Source organism: Ovis aries, chromosome 1, assembly GCF_016772045.2.
Source record: "Ovis aries strain OAR_USU_Benz2616 breed Rambouillet chromosome 1, ARS-UI_Ramb_v3.0, whole genome shotgun sequence".
NCBI lineage: Eukaryota > Metazoa > Chordata > Mammalia > Artiodactyla > Bovidae > Ovis > Ovis aries.
The window spans coordinates 12,419,915-12,446,143 of NC_056054.1; the positions used below are offsets into that span (position 1 = coordinate 12,419,915).

The 26,229-nt window shown below is 53.7% G+C and overlaps 1 protein-coding gene across 3 annotated transcripts; it reads right to left on the reverse strand.

Annotated features, from left to right (window-relative positions):
- Window positions 1-4,563: 4,563 nt before the first annotated feature.
- Window positions 4,564-25,038, reverse strand: RSPO1 (R-spondin 1). Of its 3 annotated transcripts, none has more exons than XM_027968041.3 (6): window positions 24,748-25,038; window positions 19,754-20,150; window positions 8,808-8,999; window positions 6,490-6,639; window positions 6,029-6,217; window positions 4,564-5,317 (listed from the first exon to the last, which is right to left on the reverse strand). In XM_027968041.3, the coding sequence occupies exons 2-6, from the start codon at window positions 19,845-19,847 to the stop codon at window positions 5,154-5,156; spliced, it is 789 nt and encodes a 262-aa protein (XP_027823842.1). In that variant the 5' UTR covers window positions 19,848-20,150; window positions 24,748-25,038; the 3' UTR covers window positions 4,564-5,153. The 3 variants fall into 3 exon arrangements, with proteins under 3 accessions (XP_027823842.1, XP_042101673.1, XP_060255385.1); XM_042245739.2 differs by lacking the exon at window positions 24,748-25,038 and adding an exon at window positions 10,061-10,136 and having other exon boundaries at window positions 19,754-19,867; XM_060399402.1 differs by lacking the exon at window positions 24,748-25,038 and adding an exon at window positions 18,759-18,863 and having other exon boundaries at window positions 19,754-19,866.
- Window positions 25,039-26,229: the final 1,191 nt, after the last annotated feature.

Genomic DNA, 26,229 nt, shown 5'->3' on the forward strand with positions numbered 1-26,229 from the left:
GACCACAGCTGGAGGAGTCAGGAGCAAAAAAAAAAAAATGCTTGCACCTGGATTCCTGGCCCTGTGTCAGGGACTTGAATTGGGGCCCAGGAAGCTGACCCTTTCCCTAAATTATCTCTGTCCTTCTGAACCAAACCAAACAAACCAGGGAAGCAGGTGGGGGGAAACCTACTTAAAAAAAAAAACAAAAACAAATTCAGCAGGCACAATCCCATCACCCAAAATATTGAAATGGAAGACAAATGCTTTCCCTGGAGAATTGGTCTGAAACATACCAGAGCTAGCATTGGGTAAGGTGGACAGAAATGTGTTAGTCTGAGAGAGTCTGGGACCCTGTAGAGGAAGGAGCTAACATTTTCCAAATGACACCATAACCAGATAACACCCGTATACACATCCCATACTGTTGTTGCCTAAACCTGGACCTGACTCCTCTCTCCAGCACCCCCTCACTCTGAAAATCACAAAGTGTGACTTCCCATCCATCCTAACGGTCTCCAGCCTCAGGTGGGCTGCTTCCAAGGCTGTGAGCAGGTAACCACTCCCCACCTTGAAACCCATACCTTATCTCCAGCTCAAAACACATTGTTAGTCTTGAAAGGACAGAGTGAGACAGACCAGGGTAAGGACGCACTGGAATTGCACCTGGACACACCGGCCTCAGAATTTGCTCCTATGGGAAATTCTACAGATGTGGCAGCTCAGAACCACCTGGAGCCCCGATTAAGTCCCCTCCTTTAACTGCCTAGAGCACCAGGAGTGGCTTGAGAAGAGATGAAGAGGAGCAGAATGCCTCAGCATCACTCAGGTGATGCAGGAGATATGGGAGGATCCAGCTCCTTCTTTGATTTGGGTTTTGGTTTTGATGTTTTAGAGGAAAGCTGAAGGCAATGCTTCTGAAGTGTTTAACGTGTGTGTGAATTACCTGGGGGATCTGTTTCGAGCCAGACTCTGATTTCTATGTCTGGGAGGGGCTTGAGAGTCTGCATTTTTAGCAAGCTCCCAGATGAGGCTGATGTTGCTGATACATGGCCACCCTTTGAGTAGCGAGGACCTAGGTTCTAAGAGATAAGGACAAATCAGTGCCAGAGATGGCCAAGACGAGCCTGAGGCCCAGAGACAGAAAAACAGAAAAACAATGGTACACACACGTAGAGCTGGAGGCTGGGAACAGAGAAAGACACAGCAACAAAAAGGAGAAAGGACAGAGTCAGAGAAAGAGGGAAGGGCAAAAGCAGAGAAACCAAATGAGAGGTGGATGAGGCATAGGGCCAGAGAGACTGACAGAGGTGGGGCAGAGAGAAAAAGCAAAGTAATGGCATTGGGTAGAGGCTGGAGCCAGCCATTGTCACCCAGGCTCCTGACAAGCAGCGAAGGGGCTCAGAGAAATGAGTGGGTCAAACCCCACAGTGAGTCAGGTGCGCAGATCTGAGACCCTCATCTTCCAAGCCTTCCAGCCTTCCCACGCTGCACTGCCATCTCCTTGCTCCTGTGGAACTATCCCCCACTCAGAGCCTCCCACTACTGTTTTCCCCCTTCTCTCTCCTGTGTGTTCAACCTCTACCTTTTAACTGCACCCTTCCCAGCAGGTTTTAAACATTGTCAAGTCTTCCCCATCTAAAACAAAACAAAACACTCTTTCTCGACACCATATCTCTTTCTAGCCTCTGTCTTATTTCTGTTTCTGAGCTAAACTTCCAGAAAGAATTTGTGCTGAATTCTGCCTCCATCACCCTCTGCAAAAAAGCTCTGGAGGCGGCCACAGTTGGTGTGTGTGTTGCAAGCCCAGGGGTCAGTTTCCAGGCCCCATTCGTCTGTCTCCAGCAGCTTTTGGTCCTCTTGATCTCTCCTCCTGCTTGCTAGCTTTTGGAATATGCCACTCCCCTGGGTTTCCTTTTGCCTGTTCCTTCTCTTGCTCCTTGGCCTACTGATCTTCTGTTATCTGACCTTTATCCTCGGAGGGCTGCAGAGCTGGGTCCTGAGACTTCTCTTTACCCAGGGCGCTTCCCAACCCACAGCCCCAAGGATCTTCTCTATACCAGCTGGCATTCCAGCTCAGATGTCCCCTGCGGGCTCTAGGCCTGCTTTTGTGTCAAGGCAATGTCTACCTTGACATTTCCTTGCTGGGAAAGATTGAAGCTGGGAGGAGAAGGGGACGACAGAGGATGAGATGGTTGGATGGCATCACCGACTCAATGGACGTGAGTCTGAGTAAACTCTGGGAGTTGGTGATGGACAGGGAGGCCTGGTGTGCTGCAGTCCATGGGGTCGCAAAGAGTCAGACACGACTGAGCGACTGAACTGAACTGAACTGAGTGTTTACCCACCACCGTCACCAGGACATCGCATTGGTTTGTCAAATGCAACTTGATCGAAACCAAGGTTTTGTTCTTTTTTCTCTTCCCAAACTGGTCTTCCTCGTGGATTCCCCATCTCAAAACACAGCATCATCCTCTGTCTGGATGTTTGAGCCAGAAATGGGGACTTTGTCCTTGACACCTCCTTCTCCTTTCTCTCCTCGTCCATGTCCAGTTTATCACCAAACTCTGCCAACTTTGTTCTCCAAATACCTCTTTGTCCTCCTCTCCCCATTACCACTGTCACTTCCACCAACACATGTCCCCTGGATGACAGCGACAGACTCCTAAACAGCTTCCTGATAATCTGTCTTCTATACTACAACCAACATGCTCAGTCTTTCAAAATTTGCAAAGCTTTGCATCTAATCATGCTGGCTTGCTGCTTAACTCTTCAGCAGCCTCCTTTGGCTCTGAAAATAAAGTCCCAACTCTAGGCGGACCTTTCTGCAAACAACTCACTTCCCTTGCCCACCAGGCCTCCCAGCTGCATTGGTTTTCTTTCATTTCATTGAACACCAAGCTCCTTTCTGCCACAGCACATTTGCATGTTCTGGGTCCTCAATATAGGACTATGCTGTCCAATACAGTAGCCACTAGCAACATACGGCTAGTGAGCACTTGGCTAGTGAGCACTTGAAACATGGCCAGCACAACTGAAGAATGGAATTGATGATGTACGTTCATTTCAATTAAATTAAAAATTTTACATGTATTCAATTCAGCTACCAGAAAATGTTAATCTACCCTTTAAACAACTTGGGTACGTGGTAGGTGAATCTGTTTAAAAATGTTTTATTTCAGCTGTGTTGGGTCTTCGTTGCTGTGCTCAGGCTTCTCATTGCGGTGGCTTCTCTTGTTGTGGAGGGTGTGAGGGCTTCAGGAGTTGCGTGGGCTCAGTTGCCTCATGGCACGTGGGATCTTCCCGGAGCAGGGATTGAAACCATATCCCCTGCTTTGGCAGGCAGATTCTCAACCACTGGACAACCAGGGAAGTCCTGAATCTACTCTTTAATTTGAATTTTTATTAAACCTAAATACATATCAAGTATTTCTGGAGAAAATTTAGTGTCTGAATTGATATGCTATAAAGGGGAAGTATATACATAGAATGTTGAAGACAGTTTAAAAAAAAGAACGTAAAAGAGCTCACTAATAATTTTTTTATATTGATTACATGTTAAAAAGAACAGCTTGCATACATTTGGTTAAATATAAGATAAAATGAACTGCACCTGTTTCTTTTTACTCTTTAAATGTGGCTACTAGAAAAGTATTAAATTAGATAAGTGGCTCACGTTGTATTTCTATCAGACAGCACTGGTCTAAACACCCTTCCTTGTCTTTGTGTTAACTCCTCTTCATCCTTCAGAGCTTAGCTCAAATGTTACCTCCTCTGAAAAACTTCCCTGAGATAGCTTTTATTTTTATTTACTTTCATAGCTATGTGTGTGTTTCAGTGGTTGTCTGCCTTTAACTACACCCATCTATAATTACACATTTTTTAGAAGGATTACTTGATTCATGCCTGTCCCCCGACCAACCCCTAAGCTCCACGAGAGCAAGGCCCCTGTCTGGCTCCCCGCTGGAAACCAAACATCCTTCCAGAGCTTGGTGACCAGATGGCTGCCAGCGGACACTTCAGAATGACAAGAAAGGATTCCACCCACTCTTCTGCCATCTACCCCACCACTGGGGTCCAGTGGTCCCCAGCCATCTCAGGGTCCTGGACACTCCCTCCCCCTAAAGTGCTATGATAACCCTTCAGGATATAGATTCTACCTCTCCCAGATGGGAAGTCTTCCTTTAGAGCTGACCAGGATCCTTCCTGCTGCAAGCTGGCCAAGACCTCTATTCCATCCTTCGAGGGAATGAGAGCAGTGCTTCTCAGGCTTGAATGTACATGCCAGTCACCTGGAACCTTGTTAAAATGCAGGCTCTGGTTCATCAGGTCTGGGATGGAACCTGTAAATTCTCATTTCTAACAAGCTGCCTCCTTATAACGTTGGTGCTGGTCCACAGGCCACCCTCTGAATAACAAAGATGTAGAGAATCTGGTTCCCTCCCTGCATATTACCCCCCCACCCCACCCCCGCCCCATAGAGGAGGCCAGCAGGGGTCTCTTAAAATTCAGCCCTGTCTCTTCCTGCTCTCCTACGTACTCCACCAAACCCTGTACCCTGAAAAGAAGCATAGTACCTGTGGCTACTGTTGTCAGTTGGTTTTCGTTTTTAATTTGAAATAAACCTTTAAGCAGTTTTCAGAGTCAGGAAAGCCCTGATATGAATGTGTAACAGTACTCTCCAAGGATAAAGTCACACAGCTGGAGATGCTGAACAGTTCTCAAGCTTTGGCTGCTGTCTGCACGCAGGCTGGTCCTATGAACTCCTCCAGAAGGTTCCACTCTGCAGAGTCTGGGCTTGGACGCTGGTCAACGTTCTCTCTGATGCGTCCACTGGTTGCATCACAAACCAAGTGTGTGCCTCTTGGCCCTCTGAGGGGCAGAGACGACCCCTCTGCTTCCCCACCCTGCTCACACAGTGATGTCCCAGGGACAGAAGTGTCTTCCAGTAGCTTCGATGTGTGTGTGTGCATGCGCGCGTGCACGCACACATGTTTGCACGTATGTCAGTTACCTGTTTGGACATAGGGGTCTGTGTGCACGTGTCTGTGTGTTCCTGTATGTATGGAGAGGGGGTGTGCGCATTGCCCCCAGTGCTCCGGTTCAGTAAAGCTCTCATCACACAGAGCAGCACTGGGCTCCTTCTGCATGGACCGGGAGGCTGAATAGGGTCCCTAGGTGGGCCCCGCGGAGGTGACCGGCCCCACTGTCCCTTGCTGTTGCTGCTGCTGGCCCTTGCGTCTCCGAGCGCCGGTGCCCGCCTCCTTGCTCTCCTTGCGGCTGGGGTTCCTGTTGGCGTTCTCCCGCCTGCCCTGGCTGCCCTTCCTCCTCTTCTGCCCTGGAACCCCAACAGCAGGAAGAGTCAACAAAGGGCGTCCTGACACAGCAGGAGGCCCTGGGCATGGCCAAGAGCGGGAGGAGGGATGTGGTCAGGAAGCTGGGCGGGGGTGGGGAGGTGGGGGGTGGGGTGGGGAGGAGGCCCAGATGTGGTCCAGGTGCCCTCCAGACCTCCTCGGACAGGGCTCTGCAACACAGGTACTGAGAGGGGGTCCCATGAGCCTTTTCACTCTCCACCTGAACCAAACCACCTCCTCTTTCCTCAGACCTTGGACCTTGGATCCCAGTGGCCCGAGGGCATCTCCCAGCAGGGCACTGCAGCTCTGGGGACAGGCAGGACGGCTCCCCACTCCTCCATCCCACACCACTGCCACATCATTGCCACCTGCGGGCTGTGTGACCTTGGCCAAATCACTGCCCCTCTCTGGGCCTTCGCACCCCCCTTCCAAGCTCCCCTTCTAAGGGTCCCCAGTGCCAGCATCCCCTGAATCAGAAGCAATGGGGAGGGATAGGACCACAGAAGCTTCCCGCCATCCCACGCAGCTGCGTGGATCACTGTCTGCCTGGCACGGGTTTGCACAGCATGGGGTCCTGAGTTGAGGGTGCCCCATCTGGCCCTGGCCTGAGCCCTCTTCTGGGTCACAGGTAGGAAACAGAGGTCATCAGACCTCCCTCAGCTGTGCTGACCGCTGACCCCCAGGCCGCAGCTCACCCTCGGGGCAGGGTGTCCTCCGCACTGTGCACCTCCGCGTCTCCTTGGTGTCTGAGCAGACGGCGTGGTCTCCCCCCGGGGCATGGAGCACCCTCCGCGTCCGCTCCTCCAAGCCCCTCCGGAAGCCACAGAGCTTCTTCTTCTTGGAGCAAGGCCCCCACAGAGACCACTCACTCATTTCACATTGTGCTGGCGGGAGGGGAGGAAAGCAAGGGGAGGAAGGGGTCACGGCTCCTCACCTGGCCCCAGGTACCCCCCAGGGAGCCTCTCCCACCTGGTCTCGGCCTCAGCCCCGGGCCAGAGGCATCCTTAAAGTCCAGAGAGCATAAAAGTCCTCAGAGAAACTCAGGGGGTGGTCGTCACGAGCTTTCTCTGCACGGAGCCCAGCCCACGCTCTCCGTGGGAGCCTGCACCCACCCGCGCTGCCCACCCCTTCTCCGGCCGGGACCCTGCCGGCTCACCCGGGCTGCTGCACTCCATGGCGCCGTCTGCAGGCGCAGAGCCCTCGGGACAGGCAGGGTAGCAGCGGCCTTTGTGCAGGTACAGGCTCTCCTGACACTTGGTGCAGAAGTTGTGGCTGAAGCAGGCCTCGCAGTGCTCAATCTTGCATTCTGAGGGGAGGGCCAGACCAGGGGTGGGGGCTCTGGCTCAGCCCCAGACAGACCCCTCCCCTCATCCCGTGCCCACCCACCCACACAGGGCAGGACAGTGGCCTGGAGCTGCCACTGCCACAGTGGAGTCTTGGGAGAAAGAGAAATGAAAGCAAGGGGCGGGGAGAGAGGAGGCCAACACAGCCCCTCCTGAGGGCCGCTGGGACTCTCCCCACCCACCACCTGCCCAACCCAGCACCTGCTCCAGGCCCGGGAACCCAAGGGGAGGCCCAAGAGAGCTAGATTCAGAGCACAGGAGATTAGTGGGGCGAGAGGAGGGTCCCAGTATCCCAGGGCACCCCAAGGACCACCTGCTGCTGCTGCTGCTGCTAAGTCGCTTTAGTCGTGTCCAACTCTGTGCGACCCCGTAGACGGCAACCCACCAGGCTCCCCCGTCCCTGGGATTCTCCAGGCAAGAACACTGGAGTGGGTTGCCATGGACTGCAGCCCACCAGGCTCCTCCGTCCATGGGATTTTCCAGGCAAGAGTACTGGAGTGGGGTGCCATAGCCTTCTCCCAAGGACCACCTAATCAGAGCCAAACTGAGGGATACAATGACACCCTGAGAGTGGCTGTGTGGTTTCCTCTTCCCCTACTGCTGGGCATCCACAGCACCCCAAAGCCTGGTTCTCCTCCTGCCCAGGGAAAAAAGAATCTGCCTGGAGGATGGGGAGCCATCCCAGGGCAAATTCCTTTGCCTCTGCAAGGTCGCGTTCCAGGAACCACCTTGGTCAGAGTCCTGGGTCCCTCCCTGATGCCCTCCTGCCAGCTCTCTCTCCTGCTGGGAGGTGGAAGGAGAGGGTGGCTGGGCTAGGCTGGAAGCCAGAGGGGTCTTTCACAATCTCGCCCCTCCCGGACTGTGGGCGGAGCTGACTTCCTACTAGTCCCCGCCCCTGAAGTCTGGGCTGCCAGTTTCCCAAGAGCAGGCAGAGCGAGGAATGCCCTACCCAGATCCCCGAGGACCGAGAGGGCAGTCCTGGGGTCCCACCTCCATCCTTATAAACTCCCCACCCCACCCCACCCTCCTCTGTGCCTCCTAGCCTCTGAATCCTGGGTTTGGTGGCAGGCAAAACACAAACAAAAGTAAGAAGAGCCGCTCCGTTTGTTTTGTGCCAGACACTGAGGGCTGACATATGCCTCTCACAACAATCCTGGGGGTAAAGACGAACACCCACATTTTGAAGATGAGGTTTGGAGAGGCTGTGACTTGCCCAAGGTCACACAAGGAATAAACAGCAGAGTTGGGATTTAGAATCCAAGTTCTGAACTCCCCTCAGGCATTTCCCTGGGACCTTGATCTTATCAGCTATGAAAAGGGTACCATCACTTAGGTCTGTCTCCCTCCCAAGGTGCCTGTGTGGCTGAACCGATAGAAGGTCTGGAAATGCATGCTAAACTCCAAGGCTCTGAACAAAATGAGAGGGTCACTGGCATTGTTTACCAGAGAGGGTTCACCGCGTGGCCCCCTGCTGAGAGGGAAGTGTGACAGCGTGTGCTTCGGAGCACGTGAAACTATAGCTGATGTGAGAGAGCGGAGCAGAGTGAGATGGGAGGTGGGGAGGATGGGGAGAGAAGGCTGACCAGGGCTTGAATTTCCCTGCAGTCAGTGGAGCCAGCCCCGATTTTTTTTTAGGTTATATGTCTCAGAAGCGTCTTTCTGGCTGCAGGGCAGAGGGAGGGTCGAAGGGAACCAGATGAGGGTTGGGGGACAGATGGAGGTTATTGCAGTGGTCCAGGAGAGAGGGGATGGGAACCTGGATGAGACAATGGCAGTGAGGATGGAAAGGAGCTGGAGGAGGCACAATTTGGTTATCGAATGGCTAAGGTGGGGGCATAGATGAGAGGCTGGCTCTTAGGTCTGTGCCTTGGGTGATGGGTTGGGACACTGAGAGTCACCCGTGGGAACACAAGTCAGTGCAGGTTTGGAGGGAGGAGATGCGGCTATGTTATGGGCTGGAAATGTGGGTGGGATGTCTGGGGAGATGTCTGGCCAGCAGTTGGATATTGGAATCAGGAACTCCCCTCCTCAATACCTCCTCCACCCCTCTTGCAGCCCATCAACAGTTCAAAGCACCCCCGCCCCATATCCAGAGTTTCCAGCACCCTTCCCCAGCCCTGCCCACACTCACTGATGCACTTGTTCATGTCAGGGTTGCGGGCATCAAAGTATCCAGGTGGGCAGGATGGCAAGCAGACGCCCACTTGGCGGATGTCGTTCCTCTCCAGCAGGATGAACAGCTTGGGCGAGCACTTGAGGCAGCCGTTGACCTCCGAGCAGAGCTCACAGCCTTTGGCACAGGCCTGGCTTCCGTCGGCACTGACTGCAAGGATGGAGCAAGGGTGAGAGGCAGCTGTGGGAGAGGCCTCCGTCTTTCCCAGGCTCCCACAAGGATGGAAAGTGAGTAGATAGGAGTTTCAGCCTACAGAACGAATGTGCTTCTCAGAAAGTGCAGGCCAGGCTGGCAGCTCTCTGCAAGGCCCCTTTATAAACCTTCCCTGCCATCTGCTTTCAAGGGAACTAGCACAGCAAGAGCTGTCATCCACCCTAAATGCCCCCTTAGCTCCAGGAGCAATGCAGGCTCACCCCCGAGACTTGCTCCACCATCCTCAGAGAAGGTGCTGAAGCCTGGAATTTATACAGCCCTGAGAAAACTTTAAGGACAAGAGGGATAATGAGAAAAAGGCCACCTACCCAGAGACAGGAAGACAACTGGAATAAGCTATGTCTAGAACAGTGGTCTCAACCAGAGATGAGTCTGCTACTCAGGGGACTTTTGGCAAAGTCTGGAAGCCTTTTGATGATCACACTGGGGAGGGGGTTTCTAGTGGCCTCTGGGGGACAGAGGCCAGGGATGCTGCTAAACATCCTACAATGTATGGGGCAGCCCCCACAACAGCAATCTGGTCCAGATGTCAAAGGTGCTGAGGTTGGAACCATCCTTTGAGCCAGTGAGGTCCCCAACCCCAGGGCTGAGTTTCAGACCTACGATCTCGTTTCCTCCTTCACTTGTTCAACCAACACTCACCTGGCCCTGCCCAGGTACCACAAGCAGTGCAAGTGCTAGGGACATGGAAGCAAAGACCCCTGGCTATCCTGGACTGGTCTCTCCAGGGTACAGACAGTGCCTGCAAATGGGCACAAGCTGGCAGCCACGAGGATCAAGAGAATCCAGAACCAAGGAAGGAGTCACAGACGAGGGGCCATTTGGGTGAACTCTTCAAGAATGAATAACGATTTGTCCATCGGGAAGTAGAGACTAGGGCCCTCTAGGGGCAAGACCACAGAGGTGTAAAGCGACCTGAAGGAAGTTGAGGAAGATTGGGGGTACAGGAGAGGTGGGGAGGGGAGTAGGGGAAGATAAGTAGTCCTATCTTTAAGCACCTTTTATGTCATGTCGATGGACTTGAATTCTATCTTGCAGCATTTTCCAAAGAGTATTCCTTGGAACAGGATTCCCCTAAATGTTCATAGGAAGATGTGGAAAAAAGGCCATTGCATTAGATATATCTGAGAATATATCTGAGAACCACCATGTCCAACAAGTCTAAACTGGATTTTCTACTCCAGGGCTTTTTGCAGCCTTTGTGGATCCCCTGGAGAAGGGAATAGCAACTCACTCCAGTATTCTTGCCTGGAGAATCCCATGGACAGAGGGCACTGGCTGGCTATGGTCCATGGGATCACAAAGAGTCGAACACGACTGGGAGTGATTAACGTTTCAATTCATTTCATTATGCTTCTGTGACTTTAAGTAACTTTCTAAGAGGGAGACAGCTGCACTTCCAAGACATTTTGGCCACAGAACCCTTGTTTCACAATGTTTTAGGGGGACCTTTCTCAGAACTGATGAAATAAAGAAGTCATCAGCAAGTTTTAAGCAGGAGCAAGGTCTGGTCTGATTTACAGGCTGGGAAGTGTCCTCTGCAGCCTGGGAAGAGACCAGAGACTGGAGGAACATTTGGGAGGAAGCTGACCAGATCATCCGGGTGAGAAAGATGGAAAAGTCTTAAACAAAGTTCTGTTCAGTGGAGACGGAGAGAAAATTATTTGAGAGATACTCAGGAAATACAATCAGTATGGCCATTGTGACCAATCAGAGGCTGGGGTACTTCCCGGGGTTCTGGCTTAGGGGATGGGTGGGACCAGTCATTAAAAGAAGAACAAGGCAGTGAGGAGCTGTGTACAGGCTGGAGGAGAGAACCAGGGGAATCAGAGCAGAGATCGCTGAAGACCATGCAGCAATGGAGGACCCATGGCGTAGACGTCGCTGCTTGGACCTGAAGTCAAATGCCTGGCCTGTGACCCTGGGCGAAACTCTGCACCCTGTGGGCCTCCCTTCCCACCACCTAAAAAGAGAGATGAGGATGCTTGCTCTGGAGGGCTGTGGGGGAGAGCTCTGGCTTCAGGGATGATCCTTGATTTCATAACAGGAGAATGAGTAAGAGAAAGGTGAGCAGAGGAGAGGGGGGGAGTAGCAAACACAATAATGATAAACAACAACAAAATCTTAATCATAACCTCCGTAGCTTACTCCTAAAGGTTGAACACTTATCCTGTGGCAGGTACTGCTCCCAGTGCTTTACAAGTATCATTTGATCCTTAAAACCCATGCAGTGGGGGATACTACTCTTTTTTTCCCCCTCTTTTTCACAGATGAAGAAATAAGAGAGGTTGAATTAGTTGAACAAGGCTTCACAGCCAGTATGTGTTCCAGGCAGTGAGGAAAAAGTTCATGAGAACCAGGGGTGACAGGGAAACTGTCACCAGTTTGGCCAGACTGATTTTTCAAATAGAGAACTTACTTATATAGAGTCGATGTTACCATGTAGCCAATCAACAAATTTAAAACTTAATATCACTCTTGTTGGTTGGGTCGTTGTAAGAGGAAAGGACTCCTCACATGGTTATGAGGGAGCCTGCTTGGGACTGGTTTTCTACTTTGGGCTGTTATTCAGCTATATTCCAAATGAATAAGTCACTGTAGATTTTAGGCACCACTTCCGCTCCAATGCTATTAAGTTGTCTATGACTCAAGGATTTGATTCAATTCATGGCTGAAATGAAGGCTCCCTCCAGGTTTTTGGCTTGCCCTGATCCTAAAAGAGATTGAAGGCAGGAGGAGAAGGGGATGGCAGAGAAGGAGATAGTTGAATGGCATCTCCGACTCAGTGGACATGAGTTTGAGCACACTCCGGGAGATGGTGAAGGACAGGGAAGCCTGGCGTGCTGCAGTCTATGGGGTCACAGGGTCAGACACAAATGAGAAACTGAACCACAACAACAAGAACCAAAGTCACCCAGGTGTCCCATTTGTGGGTGTCTGTGGTTACATTCCCATAACTCACATATTCCCCCTTATCACTTTAGTGAAGGGCACGTTTGCAAAGGGCCTTCTTAGAATCCTGCTGTCCGCCTCCCACTCAACCAGCAGCAAATCTCTGTGCGCATTTCCCTGCAGAGGCCTCAGTGACACGTAAGACAAAGCGCGGCCCATGGGGCATCTGAAATTCATTCAGTATGGCTGGTGCGTGGAGTGAGTGCAGAGGGAAGCAGGGGGCAGAGGAGGAAAGGCCTGAGTCTGTAAAAAAGGAGCACAGACATCATTCCAAAGGCCACAAGGAGTCCCGGGGGCCTTAAAACAGGAGACATGGCCAGGGCTGCATTTTAGAAAGTCCCTCTGTAGTGTGGAGAATGCATTGCACAGACGGCAAACCTGGAGGGAGGGGGACTTCCAGGTTCCAAGAGATGGAGCTGAACCAGGAAGATGGACAGGTGGAAGGGTACAGATGCACGTAAGACAGATATTCAGGCGGTAGAATCAAGGAGGCTAGGTGAGGAACTGGACGTGGGGGTGAGGGCTGGGGGAAAGCACAGCTCAAGGATGATGCCCAGGGGTCAGGCCTGGGTGACGGGATAGCCGCTGGCCCTTCGCCAAGAGAAGGCCCACAGGAGGAGGAGCGGATTCGAGTGGAGGAAATGACGAGTTGGGTTGAGTTTGTGGTTCTTGTGGCACGCCCCTGGGAAGGTGTCTTGTAGGCAGCGGAACCTGTAGGTCTGGAACTCAAGAGAAACATTTTGGCTGGAGCCTGACATGTGGAGTCCTTAATACGAAACAGTCATCAAAGGCCTGGAGGTGTATGAGATGGCTAGGGAAGTGGGAGCGGACAGTGAGGAGAGGCATTAGACACTGAATAAAAGGACAGAAGAAGGGTCAGCTAAGAGATCGAGGAGGAGCACTCAGACAGGTAGGGACACTCAGAAGCATGTTGCATCATGCAAGTCGAGAGAAGAGGACACTCAAGGGAGGAGAGGGGAGCCCAATGCCAGGTGCTACTGAGATGTCATGTAAGGACCCAGCCACAAACAGGCTGTTGGCATCCCTGGTTGAGGTGGAGAGCGGACGTCAGTGGTTAAGGAGTAAAGGAAGGTGAAGATGGAGAACCATCTCGTTTAAGAGGCAGGCTGTGGAAAGAGGGAGCATGGATCTCCCTGAGGAGCTGTTGTGGGGATTAAATCCGTGGGAGGGGAAAGCATCCTGGGGAAGAAGGGGTGCAGCTTGAGAAGAGGATCAAGAGCTGAGGCCTGGGCAATACTCACATTCAACACACAAGCAGAGGAAGGGCCTGGAAAGAAGCTGAGAAGGAGTTGTTGGGGAGATGGGAGGACACTGGGGTGGGAGATGGAAACCAAGTGGAAGAGGGTGAGATCTTGGGGACCAGGGCTGGGACCTCTGGGGAACCCTACAACACATGCGCCAAGAGGTGATTGGGTGACCTCAAGAAGGGCATTTCTGGTGGAGTGGTGGGATGCAGGCCCAACCACAGGGGGCTGAACAGTTAGCGGAGGGGACGGAGGTGAGGGATAAAGTGAGGAGAAGGGAGCGGGGACTGTGAGCAAGACAGAGGCAGGGAGTGATGGAGTGAAGACCCAAGGATACGAGAAGGTCAAGACAGAACTCAGCCAGTAAGACCAGCCTTGAGGCTTGAGACTGGGGTCAGGGACAGGGGTCTAGAAGCTGAGCTCCATGAGGTTTGGGGGTTCAGGAAAGAGAAGGAGTGCTGAGCAAGGAGGAGGGGGGCTCTAGGATGGGCAGGGCCAGTTCAATGAGGAAAGGGACACTTATCCAGGGGGATGGGAATCAAAGTGTTCTCAGCTTAGCAAGGCAAAAAGATGAGCAGTGAGGGGATGGACAGCCAGAGGGCAGGGGGCTGTGTGTGCTGGGAGAGAGGGGGTGTCCAAGGAGATGCTGGGTGTGGCAGAGGTTACATAATGATTCAACGGTGATTCAACAGGAGAAACTGAGGCTCGTTTATTCCACAGACGTTCACTGCACACCTAACCTGTGTCCAGAACTGCTAGGAGCTGGGGACGTGGAGGAACAGCAACAGATGCCCACCTAGGGCTGGCTGCACATTTTGGGGAATGGAAGAACACTGGAGGACGTGCCCTTACCAAGCAGGCTAGGTGAAGAGGGTGCGCAGACCAGAGAAACAGCCTGGGCAAAAGCTCTGAGGCCCCGACCATCCTAGTGCATCCGTGAAATGGAAAATAGAGCTTTATTCTAACTGGCAAAGAAAGGACCTCAGAAGGGCATGGTTCACAATTTGACACACTCCCTCTGGCTTCTGTGCCTATGATGGGAAGGGGCTTGCCTTGCAGGGCTGGAGCCTCATTGAGGATGGGTGGGCTCAGTGATGGGGAAGGTGCTCAAAGAGCTCATGGGGTCTTCTTCCAACTTCTTCACAAAACTCGCTTATTAAGGTTCTGCTCTTCCTACCCCCACCGTACTCTCCACTCCTCACTACCTCACCCTGCCCCCTGCCTCCTAAGCGCTCCATGGAGCCCGCTGCACTGAGCCAGGAAGTCAGGGCTGTGTCTGTTCCATTCCCTGCTGCTTCTTGCCTCCTTCATCATTGTGCAAAGCCCTCTGAAGCTGATCTTTCTGTAATCAGGCATCGCCCCAGGGTGACTCAGCCCCGCTCCCTGAAGAGCGGCTTCTGGCCACAGCGCCTCTTCTCTAGAGACTTCACTTGTTCCAAGTCCCCAGATTCCTCATCTTGGGATCTTTCCAAAACTCAGATTCATGGTGTCATGCCCCTGCCTCTTGGTGGTTGGTGATTTAGTCGCTAAGTCGTGTCCAGCTATTGGCGAGCCCATGGACTGTAGCCTGCCAGGCTCCTCTCGCCATGGGATTCTCCAGGCAAGAATACTGGAGTGGGTGGCCATTTCCTTCTCCAAGGGATCTTCCTGACCCGGATCTCCTGAATTGCAGGCAGATTCTTTACCAACTGAGCTACGAGTGAAGCCCACAACCCATCAATAGCTCCCTATCTGCTGCAGAACTAAGACTCAGCTCTTCCACCGAAGAACTGATGCTTTTGAACTGCGGTGTTGGAGAAGACACTTGAGAGTCCCTTGGACTTCAAGGAGATCCAACCAGTCCATTCTAAAGCCCTGGGTGTTCTTTGGAAGGAATGATGCTAAAGGGGAAACTCCAGTACTTTGGCCACCTCATGCGAAGAGTTGACTCATTGGAAAAGACTTTGATGCTGGGAGGGATTGGGGGCAGGAGGAGAAGGGGATGACAGAGGATGAGATGGCTGGATGGCATCATTGACTCGATGGACGTGAGTCTGAGTGAACTCCGGGAGTTGGTGATGGACAGGGAGACCTGGCGTGGTGTGATTCATGAGGTTGCCAAGAGTCGGACATGACTGAGTGACTGAACTGAACTGAACTGAACTTCAGCCTAAAAACTTCCATGAGCTGATCCCACCCACTTCATCTCTTAAAACTACCTCTCTGTCCATGGGATTTTCCAGGCAAGAGTACTGGAGTGGGGTGCCATTGCCTTCTCTGACCTCTAAGCAATAGGGAACTATTTTTATTTCTCTGAATACATCCCACTACTTCACATCTCTGTGTCTTGCTCAAGTTGGTGCTTCTGTCAGGAACACCCTCTGCCTCCTCCTAAGCCTAACTCTTTCAAGCCTCAGAACTAAAGTCACCTCCTCCAGGAAGTCTCCCTTGATCTTGCCTTCCGGTAAAATCTGGATAGAGAGTATTTCTCTGTGTTCCCTGCCCCCAGTACTTGAATCCATCACGGTAGACACTGCCTTGTATCATTATTATCAGCTAATATGTCTTTTTCTCCCATTGGAAAGAACTTTTGGAGAGTTGAGCCTGCCTTGTTTCTAAATGCGAGCCCAGTAAGGAGTGAGGCTCCACAAAAGGATAAGACTCTCCCAAATGTAGGGCTGAGGATGAGGCGAGTGAGACAGGGGCTCAGGGAAGGGGCTCTATGAACAGAGCTTACTGTTCGATAAAGTATGGGGAGTGGGACAGGAAATGAGTGGTTGCGGGGTTGGGTGAGGATCAATGGCACGGGAGGGGAAGGCTCCATGACACAGAGGAGGGCTGACCTTGGTTTAGGGGTGGTATCTAGTCTTGGAGGAATTAGTTTCCTTAGAGACCCTTGAGTTACGTGGGTGGAGGTGAAGTGAAGTCAGGGATGACAGGACCCAGGGCCTCACTGAGCAGGCAGAGGCCACATACTCTCCATTCCTGGTGCCCTGGTACCCTGGGCACACCCCCCTGGGAAGACTGGCATTTTTCAACTTAACTGTGAACTAAGTTTCCCTGCACTTTTTTCTCACCTGGGTCCAAATAGCCTTTAACTGGTCTGTTGGTCTCCTGCACAAGCTCCCTCCCCTCACACCCCACTACAGCTGGATCAAGCGCTACTCCTCTGATTCAGACCTCTAAGGGGATGTCCTCATTACCCAAAGCTCAAGTCAGGGTCAAGGGCCAACTCCCAGTCTGGCAGCTACCAAGGGCTCCAACCTCTGACCTCTGCCCATTTCTGCAGCATCGCCCCCAGCGCTCCCTCAGCTCCTGGCAGCTTTCATGGTTCTACCCTCATGGGTGTTTGGCTCTTTAAGAGCACAACCCTTCTTTACAGTAGGAAAGAGCCTCCGTGTATAAAGCAAAAGGAGCGGAGCAGTTCCAGTGAAAACCCCAGGGCTCCTGAGAACTGCACCCAGGAATCCACTTCTCCAGCTCTCCCCCAGCTGCACCCCACTTCCTGCGCAGTCTGCGCCTCATCCTAGCTCCTCACCTTTGGACATGCTGGTCCCCTGCCTGGGTTCCCCTTCCCCTTCCCCCACCCCCACTCCCTGGCCTGCAGATCACCTGTGCTGTGCTGAGCCCTCAGTCATGTCCGACTCTCTGCGACCCTGTGGACTGTAGCCCACTGGGCTCCTCTGTCCATGGGGATTCTCTAGGCAAGAATACCGGAGTGGGTTGGCATGCCCTTCTTCAGGGGATCTTCCCAACCCAGGGATCAAACCCAGGTCTCCCACATTGCAGGCAGATTCCTTACTAGCTCATCTTTAAAATTACATCTCAAGAGTCACTCTTGGGGCCCCCAAAGCCCTCCTGGTTCCCCTCAGCATTCCCTACACTAGGTTGAAACTGTCTCCTCCCCATCACCCGTGGGTGCTCCAAGATTCATCTCTGCACCCAGGACCAGGATCTGTGGGTTTGAAACGGACACATGAGGAAGGGCCCAAGACATATACATGACTACATACAAAATACATAGCTAGCGAGAAGCTACTTTACACCACAGCAAACTCTACTCAGTGCTCGTGGTGACCCAGATGGGAAAGACGTCTAAAAAGGAGGGGACATGTGTATTCACATAACCGATTCACTTTGCTGTGTGGCAGAGACTAACACAGCGTTGTGAAGCAGCTACACTCCAGTAGAAATTAATGAAGAGAAGAGTGAATGAGGCTCCGGCCAAGGAAGAGAGACTCTACAGACCCTTTTCTGGGGGAGGAGGTGAAGGCTTCAGATGAAGGAAAGGGCAGTGAGAAGGAGCCGAAAAAGGCGAGTCCAGAGAAAGGCAAATATCATATGATATCACTTATATGTGGAAGCTAAAACCATGGTACAAATGAACTTATTTACAAAACAGAAAGAGAGTCACAGATGTAGAGAACAAACGTATGGTTACCAAGAGGGACAGTGGGGAGAGGGGTAGACTGGGAGATTGGGACTGACGTATGCACACTACTGTATTTAGCATAGATAACTACTGCTGACCTGCTCTATAGCACAGGGAACCCCACTCGGTGCTCTGCAGTGACCTGTATGGGCAGAGAATCTGGAAGAGAGTGGATCTGTGTATACATGTGGTTGGTGCCCTTCACTGTGCAGTGGAAGCTTACAGCATCGTCGATCGACTATGCCCCAATAAAAGTTAATTCAAAGAAAAGGGAGAAGAGTCACCTTTCTCTGAGCCTCTGTCCATTTGGGACCCCCACTGCACCCTGAGTCTTACCCACCTCTCTCCCTGTCCTTGCATCTCACCATTAAGAATGTCTGTCACTCACACCGCTTGGTAATAAACGCTGGGCTACGTGCTACCCAGGCTGTGGGATGTGGCTGTATCAAAAGTGGAAACATCACAATGGCTGCATTTGATTGGCTGCTGCTGGGACCGGCCCATTCTGATGGCCAGGCCAGTCCTTTTTTTTTTTTCCTAAGTACAAAAGATGATGAACCCAGGTCTCCTGACCCTCTGGTGTAGGTGAGTGTGTGGCTCAGCAGCGGAAGTGTGGCCATTAATGCACGTCACATGATGGTGAGTGGCCTCTCTCGTTTTCTCTCTCCTCTCGGAAATAGAGGAGACTGATTATAAATCGCTAAACCGCATCTGGCCAGTGGAGACCAAAATACTGGCCGCAACAGATGAGAAGGGAGGAAAATCAAGGCCTCGCTGCTGATTAAACCTAACCGTCTCTAATTGTTTGTTAAGCCAGGGATTTTCAGCTTCACCAGTTCTCTGAGCTTCTCTCTCTGGGTTGGATTCTGGCCTTGGCCACTCCCGTGGAGACCCGACAGAACTCCATGGCTTTTCAACCCTTCCTGTGGGCCTTGGTCTGAAGGCCTCAGAAGTGAAGCAAGAGGTGGTGGGGCTAGACTTGAGAGGAGCTGCCCGTCTTGGGGCGTGACATCACTTCCAGGGGACTCTGAGAGACAGACAGACTTGAATCGGGCCTCGACCACATACCCAGGGGCCACTCCCATGACATGACGGCGTGTCCTGAATCGCCATCCCTGAAGGCATCGAGGGAAGGATAGAGTACCTGCTCTCAGGACGGCCTAGGATAGGATCCTAGGAGAGACGGTGAGAATGGTGAGGACAGGTAAATACTCCATCAGGCTCTGTTTTCAAGAAGGCTGGGCTCACAGAAACCAGGAGACCTGGGTTTCAACACTGACTGTGTGTCTTTTAGACTGTCGTCCCTTCCCTTTTCTCAGCTTCAGTTTTCCTATTTGTACAATGATGAGATTTTTTTTTTTTTTTTTTAGGCTGAGAGCCCTTTTCTTCCAATGACACCTTATGTGGAAGCTTCCTGAGAGCACGGAAGAGTGAAGCTACTCTGGTTTGAAGGGTGGTGGGGCCAGCCTTCTGCCCACTGCCTCCCCGTCACCCCTCAGTGCAGCTTCCTGAATCCCACTGAGCAGGGTTAAAAACCACAGTGGTGGACAGGCCCATGAATACTCTGCCCCACTGTCCCTTCCCCACGACCTGGGCAGGGAAGCCTGTTGCCCACTGCCTGTCCATGTGGGTTTCCTGGCCCCCAAGGACTTGAGGGCTGTATTCAGACCACTAAATGAAAGGAACCCTGAACTCCTGGGGGGCACTGAGCACCCCAGGGGGACTGGGCTGGGAAGCATCTCCATGGATACCACACAAAGCCGGTGTGATATCAAAGGGCATAATCCACAAACTGGATCCTCACAGGAGAGGGGTTAATCTAGAAAACAGCATCTACAAAAGGGAAAACAGACAAAGTGAGTTATCTACAGGATGGGTAATCTCAATAAATTAATCCACAAACTGGATAATCTACTGAGTGACGTACATAGCTGTAATGGACAAAGCAGAAATCTGCAATGGACATCACAGAATGAAACAGCCGAAGGTCGCAGTCCCCAGACAGTGCCCTCCCCACCACCACTCCCAAGGGCCACTGTGGTCCAGGCCCATCCGTTACTCACTCCGCCTCTGTCTCTTCCCCTTGATCCCCCGGCTGCCAGCGGCCAAATGCATCCAGCTCAGAACCAAGGCCACCACACACAGTCCAAGCCGCATAGTCACTCGCCGGCTCCAGGCCCCTGGTAGGAGGGGTGGTCTCTGCGGGGGTGGACGGCACAGGGCTCTTGCTAACGCCTCCGGGGCTGGGTCAGCAGCAGGATGTCCAGGCCTGGACTGTATCCCAAATCTGCCCTGTATTCCAAATCCACCATAATCTCAGCTGGGGACAGAGAGGGTGTGGGGAGCCTACTTCTCCATCAGCCCATAAAGAGACCAAGAGAGCTTTCCTCAAAGGCACCTCGGGGTGTCACATGGGGAGAACTCTTTGTCACTTCAGTCGGGACACCTCCAAACACCAACCTGTTGGGCGAGGAGAGAGAAGGGTTAATTCTAGAGTACCACTGGGGCCCCCCCCAACCCGGGCCTCTTGCCCTCCCATGTGGTGCATTACCCGGGAGACAACTCAGAATGTCTGAATGTTACAAGTTACCCACGTGGCACCCCTGTAGTAGAGATTGGCTCCTTTTCCTATCTTGCAAGAGTCCCTGATGTGGGATGAGAGTTGGCTACCCAAGTAGTTGGAATATGGTGGACACTCAAATCAAACTTGTGGATCACTGGAAACCAGCTGCCTGGCTTTTGCCCTGCCCAAAGTGAGCCAGCTCTAGCTGGAAGTCCTTCATTAGGTCTAGCCTACAGACTTCATGCTGCAGTAAAATCATGACTCTTAACAAGCAACTCTCTCTGTCCTTCGGCAAGTGACCCCTCAGCCTTCTCTCCCTGGTGCTGAGTCACCCCTGTGCCTTTCACCTGTCTGGAGCTAGAGCAGTGGTCCCCGACAAGCTGGCAGACCCGGCGTGGCCCTCCGGGCTTGGCGGGAGAAAAGGAAGTAAGGCTTCCCCCAGCCACAGAAACTCTGACACAGCAGGCCCGGCGGGCCTGGCCTTTGTGAGAGGATAAAAGAGGCAGCGATGCCCGCCCTGGCCAGAGACACAGAGAATGGGGATAATCCCCCAGCCCAGCGAGAGCCAGGTCTCTGGACCCGCTGGCCCGGGTGATGGGGGCAGGGGGAACCGGTCCCTCCCCAGTGAAATGTGTCAGGGAAGTTGGAGCCCAACCTGGGAGTCAAGAGATGAAAGCCCCCTTCCCACTCCCAGCTTGCTTCACACTTTCACAACGAGGCCTGCACATGCGCTGGCCCACACGCTTGCTGCACACGCACCCATACTCAGGCAGGGACTGGAGGAAACAGCGAGTCTTCAGGAAGCTTTGGAGACGCCAGGGAAGCATCGCTCTCCCACTGGCTGGTTAAGATGCCTTGAAAGAATCCCTTAGCCTCTCTGTTTCCCCATCTATGAAATGGGGATAAATACGCCTGCTTCACAGGTTTGCTCTGAGAGTTGTCTGCGTTTCAGCCTAACTAATGAGAAAGTTGAAACACTTGAGTGAAAGTGCCCTTCCCAACCCTGTCCCAGTCTTTCCCCCTTTGCCTCCAGGGAGGCCCCAGGGAGCCCACCTGCATGGGAGATAAATCATTATCCCACGAGGGAGTTCAGCAACCCCTCCTCGGTCTCTCCCACTGGCTTTGAAGGCCAGACACACTCAAGTGGTTAAGCTGCCTGTGAGAAGTGTTTACACGAGACTGATGGATCCCACCTGGAGCCGTGGCCGGAGCCTGTGGAGATGCCCCCAGCCACCCCCAAGTGCCCCGTCAGCTGCCAGCCCCCACCTGCCCCTCCAGTACACCCTGTGTGACCTGCCAGAACCTTCCCATCTGCCCCAGCCCCCACCACACTCTTCCATCACCCACAGATTACAGACATCTGGCTGAGTGTATCAAACTGGGGTCTTCAGCCCCCAGTCCCAGAGGCTGGCCATCGACCACAATGGTTAAGGGCATAAACATCAGAGTCAGGCTGCCTGGCTTTGAATGTTGCCTCTGCTACTTATTAGCTATTACCTTATCCTAGTTGCTTAGCTGGTTTGAGCCTCAGTTTCTTTATCAACAGGAGAGTGGTGGTTCTTTTTATAGCTTAAATGAAACTGCTTAGAATGGTGCCTGGCACACTAGAACTCAATAAATGTTGCAATTTCTTCCACCAAGACTATATTTTGTGTCTACATTCCAATGGTCATCTAAAAAGCAAAAAGACAGTTTTCATACCATCTGGATACCAATCGTAACACTGAGCACAATGATGCAATTTCCATATTTGCATTTATCTTTATGGTTGATTGCCTTGGCCCCAGGGGTCACTCAGAGTGATATGGTTAACCTCTAATGCTGGTCTTTCTCACACTAAGGTCTGAGGACCCTGGCAGATACATTTTCAGGGTGCCCTGAGTCTTTCCACCTGACAAATACTGAAGAAGACCACACCGGACAAAGCTGGTGTTAAATCCTGGGTCTGTGAGGCTTTGGTCTCACTGTATGCCTGGGGTCCTGGGGCAGAACAGATCTATGCATCTCTGCACTCCATGCGCCTGCAGGGCAAGGCGCTTCCGAGTTCAGCTCCGCCGCTGCTCAGTCATGTCCGCCTCTTTGCAACCCCATGGACTACAGCACGCCAGGCTTTAGGGCTCAGCAAAGGCTAGCCCCCTTCCTCCACTACCCTCTACCTCCCTCTGAATTCCCCCTCAGTCCTCCCCGGTCTTAGCTTTCAGTCTGGTCCCTGCCAGGCTCACCCAACCTTTGCCAGGGAGGATCTTCAGACCCACTCCCACCTGTATCCCCACCGATCTCAGCAGGGAAGCAGGGAGGAGGCTCCAGATCTGAATTCCACTGGAAAAGTGGCTCTGGCCTTCCTCGACCATCGTGGGATGGGATGCGTTTCAATACAGAATCAACCCTCCAAAGGAGCTGTGTTCACTCTGTCAGGGATACAAGCGACAGATGGGAAGGCTGCAGAGTGTGGAGGGGGTGAACTGGAAGACAGACGCCCCATCTAAGGGGAGAATCTGCTATTCCATTCCAGCTGATTGTTGATAGGCCCGAAGACTGGCTCCACATTACTAGATCTTCTGTTTTTTGTTTTTTTTTTTTAAAGTTGAAAACTCTGGATTGCATGTGATATCTGATTTTAAAAGCAGGACAGGTCTCAGACTAGAAATATCACCGAAGCAAGCCTCAGAAGATCCCAGGTCTCTGACTCCACTTCCCTCCAGAGAAGAAGTTCCCACCCTCTTCACCCCCACCCACACACGTGCAGTGGTACACACACAGACACCCACAGTGGGGCCACAGCTGAGAGAGGGGATAGGAGCTAATGACTTTCTTTTAAGCAGCCTGCCTCATTTCTATTGGTTCCTCTGGCTGATTTCCTTTGCCCCCTGGGCTACAAGGCACAGGCAGGTTCTTCTGGGAGGCCCGTCACGCTGCACCGGCAGAGCCAGCATTGGGAACTGCTGGCAGTGACCACGGGCTCAGGCATCCGTGGGGGTGAGGAAGGCACTTTGTCTCTGCCAGGGTTGGGGCGAGGGATCCACATTCATGGCATGCCTGCACCACCTGTCACAGGAGGTTCTCATTGACTCCTCACCACAACGCTAGGAGGAAAATACAGTTGTTCCCACTTCATGGGCAGGGAGAGGTTAGGGTCTCGGGGCACAAACAGTCAGTGAGCTGCTCAGTGTTTGCTGCTCAGGAAGGAACCAAGGGCAGAGCAAGAGGCGGGGAGCTGAGAGGTGTAGGGCATGACCCAGCTTGAGGAAGGAGTGGGAGGCAGGGGCAGAGCTGGGGCCGGGGAGAGAGGCCCGCCTACTAGGTGGTCCAGGAGGGGAGGACACACTGGGGAGGGGGACACGTCCGAGGGGTGGGCCGCAGGGCGGAGACTCAACGTCCCCAGAAGTTTGCAATCTTTCACCTTCTTTCCTGCAACACTATTTGGATAAATTGGTACTCGGTCCGGGGCCGGATACAGACCCAAAAATGTAAACCATTCCGATAATTTCTCATTAGCTTTCCCCGGGACCAGCTACTGGTGGAGAGGGCTGGCCGGCGGGGGGCAGAATTGCTGGGCTGGGGGCGGGACCAAGTACGTGCCCGCCCGACCTGTCGGGATTCGCATGTCAGCCAGAGCCAGGCCAGGTGTGAGGGTCGACCCAACCCCCGCTCCCCGACACCAAGAGGCAGCGGGGAAAGGTTCCGTCACGTCCCTCCATCACGACTCTGAGCGCTGAAAGTCTTCCTCCCTATCATCTAGAGAGGTCCAGCAGGTGCAGGGGGAGGGGAGGTGGACCTGAAGTCCCCCGACTGGCACCCCCACCCCCGCCCCAAATCCGAGAGAACTCTCCAAGTCCGAGAGGCGGGTTTCACAAGAAAACCCTCGCCCCAAGCGCGCGAGCCGGCCCTCCTGGGAGCCCTGGCTTAACACACAGCGGCCACCTCTCCCCAACCAAGCAAGACGGTCCCTCGGCGCCCGAACCCTCGGGACAGTGAACCGCGCCGCCTCGCAGCGCCCCGAGGGGCGCAGCACACACCGTCTGCCACGTCGGGCCTGGGCCCGGGCTCCGGCACTGGGGGTCTGGGGATGGTAACTGGGAGCCGTGGGATTCTGGGGAATCCAAGATGAAGACACCAGGAATCAAGAGCTTCTGCTTCGGGGGCTTGGGGTGGGGGGCGGTGGAGAATAGGTCTGGTGGATTTGGGGAGTTCGGAACTCCGAGCGAGGACGATCGCAGGGGGTTGCGGGGTTGAGGACGGCATCGCCGGGAGGCTGCCTACAGGCTTGAGGGATGCCGAGGCTGGGGGCGGCAGGGCTTGCAGAAGGAGCCCCAAGAGGTGCCCTCTTCCGCCCTCGCTGATTCGAGAGCAGTCAGAAGTCCCCTGCCTCTCACGGTCTCCCCCCACCCCGGCACTCATCTCGGCCAAGCCCCGACGAGAGGGCCCACGGAGCCCCAGGTCCCAGGGGAAGCGGGCGCTAAGGAGGAGGACGGGGCAGCTCCCGGGGGGACTCACCTCCGCGCTGCCAGCCGCGGCGGGCGCAGGCCCGGGAAGGGTGAGGGCGCGGCCGGCTCACCCGCCCGCCGCGGAACTGTCCTGGGCGCCCAGCGCGCCCGCGCTCCGCCCGCCGGTTTCCAAGTTGCTCAATCTGCGGGCTGCTCACGCCCTCCGGGGCCGGCGCCCCACCCGGCGCATCGGTCCTCCGGGGCAGCCCGGTTCGGCCCTCCTCTCCACAGTCCCCACTCGGGCGATCCGCGCCGGGCTCTCCGCCCGCGCTGGGGCTCTCCGTTGCGCTTCGGCTCCGCCGGAGCTCCCAGCCGGGAGAGGGGCTAGTCCTCGGCGCGCACGAGGGAGGGAATCCCCCCCCCCTTTTCAGTCCCACCCCCGAGCCGGCCCCCCTTCCCGGGATCCGCAGCAAAAAACGGACTGGAGCGCCAGGCCTGGGAGTTCGTCGCCCCCCTCCCGCACGCCCTTGCCCTCAGCTGGGGCGCTGCGCTCGGAGCGCAGGGCTGGCAACTGCCCCCTTGGTCTGGACTCTGGCGCAGAGCCTCTGTCCTGCCTCCTCTCCTTCCCCTACCCTGCCTCCCCGGCGGTTCCAAGCGGCCAGAGCACCGGCGCAGCTGCAGGCATCCTGGGGGCAGAACAGGCCCTTGAGCCTACCAAAACCTCAGTTTCCCATCAGGAGCCTGGAAAGTGACAAGGATCAGGCTCCGAGGGAGTCTGGGGTCCCGCCTACGCTCTCCTCGTCTCAGCAGTCAACTCTTCAGAGCATCTCCCCAGTTCCGAGGAAATGTGACCTCCAGGGAACCCAGGTGAGGGCCCTCCACTGGGAGCTGGTGCAGGATAGATCTTGAAGCAAAGCCTAGATACCAAATCCCTGCTCCAACACTTACCAGCTGTGTGGCGTTCCTAAATTACTTAGACTCTCTGAGCTTCAGAGCGCTCCTCTGTTTTGAGAGGCAGTGAAATGAAGGATGCAAGTGCCGGGTGAAATGGTAGGAACCATGCTGATGTTTGTGGGATGGGTCTTGAAGGGCTGCTGACACCTGTAGTGACCCAGATGCTGTTGAAATCAAGCCTGAAGGAGAGAAGGAGGGAGACTCACTTCTTGGGGTGGCAAACAGCATTCTTCAGCATCTCTTCAGACTGGGTAAAGGGAAGTGGGCTAAAACTGTAGTTAGCAGGAGTTAAGTTAGAGCAGAAAAGCTATACTGATGTGTGTGTGTGTGGGGGGTAGGGGTGGTGAGTAATCAAGACAGGCTGTGGACTCTCCTTCTCCGGGGAGGAAGGGGGAGCACTGACTATGGAGACAAGGGCACAGGGTCATTTACAGTGACAGGGGGATGGATGGAATGACCTCTGGTGTATTATGATGGGCAGGCAGCAGAGATGGTGGATGGATGGCCAGAGAAAGCAGAGCATTGGGTCCTAAATACCAGGGTCTGGGCTCATTCGATCAGATCTTTGCCAAGTTTGCAGGGGGCAAACAGCCATTTC